Genomic DNA, 10,807 nt, shown 5'->3' with positions numbered 1-10,807 from the left:
TTTATTCCTAGGTATTTTATTCTTTTTGATGCAATAAATAGAATTGTTTTCTTTATTTCCCTTTCTGATAGTTCACTATTAGTGTATGGAAACACAACATATTTTGTACATTGATTTTGTATCCTGCAACCTTACTAAATTTGTTAATTAGTTCTAGCAGTTTTTTGGTGGAATCTTTAGGGTTTTCTATGTATAATATCATGTCATCTGCAGATAGTGACAATTTTACTTCTTTTCTTTCCAGTTTGGATGTCTTTTATTTCTTTTTCTTGCCTAAGTGCTCTGGCTAGGACTTCCACTGGGTGTGTGCTTTTGACAAATATGTTTTTGACAAATTCATAAATTTATTCACTCCATTGCACAAATGTTTGAGTGTTTGCTATATACCAAGCACTGGGGATATGTCATTAAACAATCCAGACTCCACCCCCCAGCTGTCATCATTTTAGTGTTTTATATTAGAGGGAATTTATTGCCAGGAGGAAAATAAGACCAACAAGGGGGATAAGGAGTGTGTGTGTATGTGAGTGTGTGTGTTTATGTGTCTGGGGCACGGTGTTTGCAATTTTAAATATGCTTGGGAGTATGAAAGACACCGCTTCCTGTAGAATTGCAGTGTGTTTGTGGGAAGGGATATGAACAGTGCTGCCTCTGACTGCTCTTTCTCAGATGTTCACCAGGGCAGGTGAGACTGGGGTGAGAGGAAGGAGTCACACCTTTGTGACTGGTTTAGTTCCTGATAGCCTCTGACTTTCTCCAGTCCCTTTCTAAGGTCCTTTCCCCAGTCTTACAGGAAGGTGTGTGAGACTGAAAGACCGAGAATCAAGCTTTCTTGGCAGAAACATCAATAAATGAAAACTGGCTTATAATGAAAATAACAATAGCAATAACTTCCTGACCCCAGTCATTAGGTACACACTCATTTTAGTTAATACACCAGCACTAGTAAGAAACGTGAGTCCAAGAGACCACAACCCCTCCGGGCATGCGGGGCGCGTAGCCTACCCTGGCGGCAGCCCTGGGGAGCGAACATGGTCCGCAACTGGTTCCAGCGCGCACCTAGCGGTAACTCTGGGACCAGCCGCGGGGCCTGCACGGGGGCGGGGGCTGCACGGGGGCGGGCCCTCAGCGGGCCCCTCCTCCACGGGCAGAGCGCAACAAGCCCGGGTTAAAGAGGCGCGCGGAGGCGGGTGCGGCGCACACTGCTGTGGCGCGCGGAGAAGCGGCACACGTGTCTCCGGGAGTTCGGCCTTGGGTTCACCCAGCTGCTTTAGCCCCCGCGGTCCAGGGTGCCCCCTCGGCCCCCTTGGTGTCCGCCCACCTCTGGCCCGCGTGAGGAGGTCCCGCACAGTTCCCTGCGCTCAGTGGGCCAACTTGCAGGAGCTACTGTGTCGGTGGAGCGGCGCCGGGTTGAACGGGGCACTGCGCATGCGGAGCTCCAAATTCAAACAGCTGTTTCCAGAGGCTGGAGGGCGGGTGGGACCGGGAGCCGCTGGGGTTAGCGGAGGCGTTCTCATTCTCCAGGAGGTGGCCTCTCGGGAGCCATGGTGGACCGGGGCCCTCTGCTTACCTCGGCCATTATCTTCTACCTGGCCATCGGGGCGGCGATCTTCGAGGTGCTGGAGGAGCCGCATTGGAAAGAGGCCAAGAAAAACTACTATACGCAGAAACTGCATCTGCTCAAGGAGTTCCCGTGCCTGGGCCAGGAGGGCCTGGACAAGATTCTGCAGGTGAGCTGGAGGTTTAGGAGTGCTGAAGGGGAGCGCCTGGCAGCTTTGGATGACCCTCACTCCCTGTGGGTGGTCCCGGTGTGACCGGAGAGGATGTCTCCCCGTGAGTCTGACCGCTGGAATCTGCCGTTCACCCGTGGGCGCAGGAGTCTCCCACTCGCGCGGAGACTTTGGAACCCAGTTTGTCCGGAGGGAAGAACTTAGGCTTGACCCCCGGGTGAACCAGGGCCACCGCAGTGGCTCGGTGTGGGTGTGCGGGTAGCTCCCTGGTTGGAGGAGGCTGTGGGGCGGATAAAGGCGTTTGTCTTTCCTTGGAGACGCTCCCAGAGTTCGGGAGACCCGCCGGGTGCCGCCTCCTCGCGTCTCTACCTCCCAGCTCCGGGGCCAAGTGCGGCACCCGGCCGGCTTTTTTCGGCTTTTCTTCACCAGCCCGGCGGAGTGGCACGAGGCTCCCCCGCCCCCGCAGGGCTCGGGACGGGGGGTCCGGGGCTCTGTCGGGCCTGAGCCCCCGGGATGCGGGCTGGTGGCTGGAATGCTGGGGACGCGCGCAGGCTTCCGGGAAAGCTTATCTCGCGGAGACATCCCCGAAGGGCTTGGAGTTCAACTTTGTGAAAGTAACAGGTTGAACAAAAGAACAACACCCTGAGAGTCCCTTTTCGGGGAACGGGGCGGGATGGGGGTGGGGCGGCGGGCAGAGAGGTTGTATAGAATGGGAGGTGGTGGGAGAGTTTCTCCTCCATGTTGGCATTGGTTCATATGCCCTATGGATGGCATTGATCTCACGTGGATAAACTGTGGGGCTTGCTTGGGGATCGAAGACTTCTACCGCAGTTTCTCGAAGGTTCTTGGCCTCAACCATTCACGCTTCTTAGCCTGCAGTGATGGCCTCCCTCCAGTGGAACGACCAGGCCTGGGTAAGAGCCCGTGAAGCCTCTAGGTTGTGAGGTGGAGTAGAGATATTGTCCAAGGTGTTACATTTCTCTTGGGGTCAAAGATGCCAGAAAGGAAGTTTGTTGAGAAACAATATTTAAACTACTGCGGCTCCCCAATCCTTTATGGCTGTGTAGTTGTCTCTCATTTTTCTGGCCTCAACAGCCCGTATGTAAAATGGGAACAAATGTGAAGATATCTTGCCTGTGGTACCCCGTTTTTGTCCCCAAATAGACGGACATTCCCACAGGTGAGCATATAGGTGCCTGCTAGCAGCCGGGCAAATAAAGACTTGTCCTCTTAGGAGCCAGTGGAAGGGGTGGTTTAGGCCAGAAGGTTGGGTGTTGGGTTTTAGAGGGGACTCTCCTGTCCGGGAGCAGTTCCCAGGGCGGGGGGCCGTTGGTAGGTGAGGTTGGTGGGAGTATGAGCTTCAGAAGGGAGTAGGGTGTTTTAGCTCCTGATAGCAGGAGTTCTGGGCAGCTCCGCCTTCCTTGGGATGGGTGTCTGCCCTGTGTGTGTGTGTTGGGGAGGGAGGGTCACTTTATAATTTCCCTTGAGGAAACAATTACTCTGGAGAGCGCGTTGTTGTTTACTTGGCTCCAGGGCTTTGTTTAGAGGGGGAAGAAGGCAGGCGGGGATGATAAAGAATCGAGCTGCCCTCGAAGTGTTTGCCTCTTTGCTGCTTCTCCGCTACTGCAGGGGAAGGAAGGAAAGAATTCAAGGCTGAATGTGGGAAAATAAACTTCAAAACATGAGGAGAAGGGAAAAGGGGGGGGGGTCGGGGTGAGGCAGCCGGGTGCAGCTGGTGGTTATAGCTTTGGAGGTTAGGCAGCTTTCTTAAGGTGTCTTAAGCTTTCTAAAGGAGCAAAGCAAGATGCCTGGTATTTTGAGGTCCTTTTAAACCCGCCAGCGATTACCCCCCAAAAGCCGGCAGGTAGCTTTAGGAAAAGGATTTGGGCATCAGGCCAGTCTGATTTGGAGGTGATTATGGACAGGCCTGTCCCCATCCGCGGCCAACCTCTCAAGCCATCTGCAACTTGGCGAATCCCCTCCCTTCATAGGAAGAGCCCCAGAAATGAGAATGGACCAGTGGAAGCATTTCGCTAGCATCACTTTCAGTCTGCAGAAAGCTGCCTGGCTTCGCTTGCTGATCTGGGACTTGGGGCACTGCTTCAGGCCACAGGAAATTGGTTTAAGGAAAAATGAAAACTCAAAAATCTTCTTTCCCATCTGGCTGCTCCTGCATTTTCCACTGAGTTCTGTGTTTTATCAGGTTCCGAATAATCACCTTTGTAATCCTAAAAAAAGTGCCTCCGTTGGGAATTCCTGGGGTAGGGCCCCCCCCCCACCCCGAGAAAGGCTTTTGGAAGGGGGTGGGGTGCAGCCTGGGTTGGGGTTTTTCTTAGAGTGGAAATTGTGTGTGTACTTTCAAAGGCGTGAGAAAGGGAGTTAAGGCACCTTTCTTTAGATCTTTGGAAATAGTCCCTGAGTTGTCAGGTGCTTCCTCCCTGTTCATGCTGTGGTTGAACTGAGGCGGAGGCTGCCTTTCAAAGGCTCAGTGCCCCATTGGCCTCAGACCATGTGGTCGCCCCTCCTTCCTGCCTTCAGAACCACCCTGAACCCTTGCCCTCGAGCCTGCTCCTCCAGGTGCTGGTGACCCGCTCCCCCAGCCTCTTCCTAAATTGCAGAGGCTCCCACAAGGGGATTTGGCATTGACCAAGCGCCTAGCGTGTTGGGCGCTGTAGGCGGTAATCGGCATTTTATGAGAGGGCACTGGCTGGTTTTGCCATCCGGCTTGGCCATTTACCCATCAGACCATTTAACTTTGCCTCTCTTTCCTCCTGTGCAAAATGGGGGTCTGGTGAGGGTCAAGTAAAGCGGAAGCATTCGGCGTTGGGTGTGTATGGGTGACACTGAGGAGTGCCATCCTCCTGCTGCACGCATTGAGGACACGCTGACTAGGGCAACTTGCTAGGTGCTTTACCTGCATTAGTCGGGTACTCTTTACAGCACCCTTACGTGTTCAGATAAGGAAACTGAAGCTCAGGGGAGTTACCAGGAGGGCACAGGCTGGGGTGGGACCCAGGCAGTCTGCCTCCAGAGCCTGCTTCTCTTACACCCTTGCCCTCCCCCTTAGGCATATGAAGCTGTTGAATGGTTGGTCTGTCAGTGAGCTTAGTTAATTCGTTCAGCTGGACTCTGGTCTGCTAGGAAATTCTATTTTCTCTTTTCCCTAGAACAGGCATGGGCACGCAGGCATCTCCTGTGTTGTGCCTGGCTGAGCCAGCACCTCCTCCCTTACTGAAATAAGCAGCAGTCCACTCTACCCCACTTTTCCTTTGGGGGTGCGGTAGGGGTTGCCCCAAGCCCTGCCTTTCGCTGGCGCACCCCATCCCTAATTGGGTTTTCTTAAACTGCTCATGTAGCTGACCTGTTCCCCGGAAGCCTCTTGGATCCTGCTGGCCTCTAACATGCATTGTCCTATTCTGAGGTTTTCCATGTGTGCCAGACCTCTCTCCTTTTATTTTCTGGGCCCTTCGTACTCCCCTCCACATGTTCCAGTCCATAGTAATAAGGCTAATTCCAATTTTGAGGTTCTGACATCCTGTTATTAACACCAATCCTCCTCCTAAAATTTAAAAAACATATAACTATGGATCATGTAGTAAAATTACGTCTGACCAAAATGCTCATACCGGGCACATGACTTGAATTTTGGGGGGAACCGAGGGTTAACATGAAAACCTCTTTTGTTTCAAACCTTGCTGGAAATTGGAAAGCGCACTGGTCCACTTAACTGCCTTTGTATGTAAAGGGAACACAATAGATCTTTTGATGATCCAGAATCACGGAGGCCTCTGGGTCATTCATTTGAAATTGAACTCTCACTGTCTAGGACTGCAGAAATGGAAAGTGGAGAAGTTGGGTTTCTGAAAGGAAGTAGAAGAAAGAGGTTCCTTCCTAAAGGCTCATTTTCTTATTTATGTTCCGCTCAGAGTTGAGGGCAGCCAAAACAAAAAAATTCTCAAATCGGTAAATCTGCTTTAGTTAACTACTCTGGTTAGTTTTAACAGTTAAGGTGAATTTTTATTGAATCGTTTGAGAGTTTTTACTAGAGTCCTTATAGGATGATTACAGATGGCACAGTAATAGAGGCTTATTGAGGGTAGAGATTAGCAAGTGTTGAAATGTTCTAGTGGGGGTGGGGGGAGTCCTATAGGAGGGGGTGTAAGGGAGGGGATGACTGCTGCTTCTAAGTATTTTCCTCAGGTTTTGCTCTATTTATAGTCTGGCATTTAAAAGAAACACAATCCTCTGGTTTTGGGATGCTGTGCTTGGCTGGCTCTGACCTCAGGCCAAGAGCTTTCATCTTGAACTTGGTTGTTTGCTGTTAGATTGGCCTCAGCCTCTGAACTCTTTATGTCTGTGGGGTGGGGGGAGTGGGGGGCAAGGAGGTACCAGGCTTTGGGGAACAGGGAAGCCGGGCTGCTGAGACAGAAGCCCCAAGAGAGTCTTTGTACAAATTGAGATGCTAGATCTGAGTGGTACCTCAGGAACCACTTGATTGGCCTGAACTGGGGTGATGGAGAGAGGTCAGATGAGGTAGCCATGTGAAATAGGTTCACCTCCTGATGTTCCTTTTGGGGAGCGGAGAAGTTAGAGGTGAATCCCCTTGGAGATTTTGCGGAGAGTCCCTCTGGACCCCTGGAATAAGTGGAGGAGCCCTGACCTGTCGATCCTCCCCGCAAGGGTGGGTTGACATGGATAAAAGGACATGCTGCCCCCTGCAGGGATCTTTGTCCACGTACCACTCGCCTCACTACTGCAGGCCCCTTCCTGTTGCTGAAAGAGTCACCATCCAAGCACTGGGTCATGCCGTCATATCACCCTCATAGGTTGCTTAGAACAGTGCTTGGCACATAGCAAGGCTCATCACGCGTTAGCTGCTGCTGGCACTTACCTCCTAGATGCCCCTACTATGTGATGGGGCCATCCACGCACAAGTGTAGTGAGCATAGAGTCAGGAAGACCTTCTTAGTTCAGGAGAAAGGTCAACTGACTTTTTTTTTATTATTTTAGTGAAAAATACATAACAAAGTTTACCCTCTTCACCTTTTTTGAGTGCTGTTCTGTTGTGTTACGTATATTCACATTATTGTGAAGCAGATCTCCAAACTTTTTTCAACTTGCAAAACTGAAACTCTAGACCTGTCAAACAACTCCCCTTTCCTCCTCTCCCCAAGCCCTGGTAACTACCATTCTACTTTCTGTTTCTGTGAAGTTCACTACTTTAGGTATCTTATAAGTGGAATCGTACAGTATTTGTCTTTTGGTGTAAAATGGTGCAACCACTAAGGAAGACCATATAGAGTTTCCTTAAAAAAATTAAAAATAGAACTACCATATGACCTAGCAGTTCCACCTCTAGGTATATATCAACCACCTTTTTAAAAAGCTAGAGAGAGAAGGGAGGATAGGATGGTGGATCTTTCTTCACCGCAGCCCTCAGGGAGGTGTAAAACTGCATGATGGTCCTGTACTGCAGCCAGCGGGCAGAGGGGTGAGGGCCAGATGACGAAGCTCTCTGGGTTTAGCCAAAGAATTTGAACTCACCAAATTTTTGCAATTTTCAAGTAGGGGAGTGAACAGCATTTCAGAAAGTTTCCTCTTCCTTCACAGCTGTTTGCAACTTAAAAGAAGTGGAATATTCTACTCTAAATTAACGGCTGTTTCTGTGGGCTGATCCTTTCACCCTATGGGTGTTCTGAGGTGTTCTGATAAGGATGCCTCCTCGCTTTCTCCAAAGCTCTGTGGGTCTTTCCCCCAAAGCCCGCAGAGCTCACAGCACATCCCCCAAAAGAGCCCACCCGCACTCCCTCACACCCAGCTTGCAGTTAGGGTACCTCTGTCTTCCTTCCATGAGCCCCTTGGGAGGTCCAGGTCTGGGTCCCCTCCATTTGATGACCTTCCCAGATTATACCTTCTTTGCTCCTTTAGGTAACAGTGTGGGTAGTGTGCTCCAGCTCTGTACAGCTGCCTGAGGCATCTCGGCTTTTTGTGAGCAGTTCATCTGGCCCCCAAACCTCAGAGACCTGGGCACAGTTAGGGGATCACAGAGGGGTCCCTCCCTGCCAGCTGTCACTTCTGTGTGCACTGAAGCCTCAGAAACCAGGTGGGGCTTTAGCCCTAGGGAGCTCAGTCTAGCTGGGGAGAGAAACAGGGCCACAGTTGGTGAAATGAGGAAAAATGTAGACCTGGTGCCCAGTGATGGGTTGCATATCGTGAGGCTGGAGAGAGGGACCAGGGTCAGAGGGCCTCAGAGGATTCGGTTCCTGTTTCCTGAGGCCTGTAGAACCCTGTGGCCTGTGGGGCACCTGGCTCTGAACAAAACATAGCCCCTGCCCTCAGAGAGCCCCTACTCTAGAGAAAGACAGGTGAGGAGCTTGTTACCTGGCATTGGTAGGTAGGTACACCTGGAGGTTCCAAGCATGTGCTGTTGAGAGATTAATTTCTGCTCTCGAACTTAAAGAAGGGGGAATTTGAGGCAGCCAGGAGGGATGAGTGGTGTGAGCTGCAGCCCCTGGGAGCTCTCTGCTGAGTACCTCCCATGTGCCAGGCTGGCTCTTTACCTGTATCTCGTTGAACCTGTCCTGTGGGTGAGGTGTTACTTCTCTGCCCGTTGTCTAGGAAACCGAGACCAAGGGGTTTGCCCAGGGCTACATGGCTAGCCAGAGGCTAAAATTCACCCTTCCTTGCTGACTGCAGAGCCTTGGGGCCTGACCAGGAGTGGAGGTAGAGCCAGGAGGTAGAAGTGATGGGAGTGGGCAGGGATTGGGGGCTGGAGGTGGGGGGGATTCCAGCAAACGGGTGCTGAGCACTTGCTTCACCACAGGCGGTGGGAACTGTTTATGTGCTTCGGCTCATAATCCTCACAGCAACTCTTTGCTGGAGGTACTCTTAACCAGCACCACCTCAGTGCAGGGGCAACAGAATGGATAGTTCAAGTTCACTCATTTGCCCGAGGCTGTACAGCTAGGAAGTGGAAGAATGTGGATTTGATCCCAGAGCCCACACCCTGAACCATTCTGCTCGATGTGAGCTGGAAAGGTGGCCAAAACAAGGAGCAAAGGCCTAGACGTGGGAAAGTGGTGTCTTCAGAGCCTTAGGGTGCATTGGGTGGTTCTCTGTGTGATTGGCTGATTACTTAGCCTTGGGACCTTGAGCAAGTCAGTCTCCTAGTCTGTGAAATGGGACAGTAGTTCAGTTTTGCCCTCATGCCTGCAGAATCCACATAAACACATTTGACTGAGTGCCTGACACGTGCAACTGGTGATTTGCTATGTGTTAGCTGTTCTCTGACACCCTGTCTCTCTGGGGTCGGGGGTGGGGTGGTGCTGTTCCTGACGCCCAGTTCAAGCCCCACAGCATATTGAGCTCCCAGTCTGGAGATGGAGACACAGATGATAAAACCCACCAAAACTCCTGGTGGAGCCCCCACCATTTTCCATTTCCTGCACATTCACCCACCCCTTCCCTCAGTGGAAGGTGTATTTCCTCTTCCCTTCCAACAGAGCCCTGCTCCCTCCTCTACAGAAGGGGACAAGGCTTTCTCTGCTCAGTCCCGGCTTATCCCAGGCGTTTGTTAAACCTCTTCCCTTCCGGAGGATTCCTGGGTCCAGATGGCCTCATGGGTGTCATCCCTGGAGGGTGGTCACACAGGATGTGGGGTCAGAGTTGTGCCCTCCCTGGGGCCAGACACCACCCATCTCCCCTCTCAATAGGCCCTTGCTGGCCAGGTCCCTTGGATTGGCTTTGAAGTGTCCATTCTGTTTTTCCCCTCCTAGCTAAATATCTGGGTTTCCTGCCCAACTCTGTAGGCAGTATTGTGTACTTCTGGCTGTTGTCACCTCCCATGGCCACTGTAATCTGGCTAAGGTTGCCTAGCTGACACCTCCCATTAGGGAGAGGCTTGCCCCCAGGCTGGGCTAGAAGCTGTGCGGGGAGGGGCTTACCTGGGGGACAGGGCCAGCTTGGCTGTTCCTGTAGCCTGGTGGCTGGCCCTGTGAGTTGCCAGGGGTCTTGTAGGCCACAGCAACTGGGGAGGACACAGCGGAGCCCCTCCCTTTGTCTGTGTGACCAGTGCTTGGGGCTGGAGCTGGGGCCAGGAAACCCTTATCTGAACCACTGTGCAGGGAAAAGCTGATTCTAATATGGATTCTGATTGTCCCCACAGTACTGGTTTGTGCTGTGTGACCCTGGTCATATTTCACCTCTCTGGACTCTGTTTCTTGGGAGTAAGTTCAGCCTTTCATTCAAGAAGGCTTGGAGAGCCTGTTAAATTAGGCCCAGCTAGACTGCAGGAACCCTGTGTGGGCAGGGCCACGTCTCTCTACCCAGTTCCTAGCTCAGTAAGTGACTTGCTCAGAATGTGTCTGTTGGGCCCCCGGGTGCCCAGCAGTGTGCCTGGCTCGGATGGGGAGGCCAAGAGTCATGTGGACCTTTGGGTTGGAGTCTAGTCGTGAGGGGCCCAGCCTCCTGCAAGGTCAAGGTGGTTACCTGGGTGAATTGAGCCAGGCCGGGCTCTGGCCCCAGAGAACAGAAGGGGAGCGGCTTTATCAAAATTTACGCCTATTTCCTCCTTCTAGCCTTCCAGCCGCATGAGGCCGGGACAAGTTGCCTGGTGGTCAGCCACAGGCTTTAAAGTCACACCGCCTTTGCAAGCTGCACCCTGAGCCCCTGGCTTCATCAGAAAGTAGGAGGGATGGTATCTGTCTCTCTGGGCGCGAAGACCACAGGAGAACACAAGAGGAAGGCGCACTACGAGTTCACCTTTAAGACCAGCTCAAGGTTATCTTCTCCCTTTTGAGGGACTTTACAGAACAAACAGTTCTGCCTCTCTGGGTCTGTTCATCTCCAGGAGTCCCCTTACGCCTTTCCCCTGGGATGAACAAGGCCTGTCTGCGTGCGCACGCCCAGCAGGCCTGTCCTCCCCAGGGTAGGTGGTTTCTGCTTTCAAGGAACTTGAGAAAGAGCAGAGACCCAGTCCTTTGTGCAGGTATTTACCAAGCACATACCATGTGCCCAGGCCTGTTCTGAGACCTGCTGTAAAGAGGATGAGCCGTCCCTGCCTGTCAGGGAATGTCCTC

General features: G+C 52.2%; 1 protein-coding gene across 1 annotated transcript in view; it reads left to right on the top strand.

The window, feature by feature from the left end:
• The first annotated feature begins 1,544 nt into the window (after nucleotides 1-1,544).
• KCNK5 (potassium two pore domain channel subfamily K member 5) overlaps nucleotides 1,545-10,807 on the top strand; it is a 36,277-nt gene continuing 27,014 nt past the window's right edge. Inside the window, exon 1 of the mRNA XM_007129970.4 lies at nucleotides 1,545-1,730. Within this exon, the coding sequence (XP_007130032.1) occupies nucleotides 1,545-1,730 (186 nt within the window). The remainder of the gene's footprint in view (nucleotides 1,731-10,807) is intronic.

Source organism: Physeter macrocephalus, chromosome 18 (genome assembly GCF_002837175.3).
Source record: "Physeter macrocephalus isolate SW-GA chromosome 18, ASM283717v5, whole genome shotgun sequence".
NCBI lineage: Eukaryota > Metazoa > Chordata > Mammalia > Artiodactyla > Physeteridae > Physeter > Physeter macrocephalus.
Note: the sequence above shows the minus strand (reverse complement) of the source record. Positions and strands in the feature narration are given on the sequence as shown.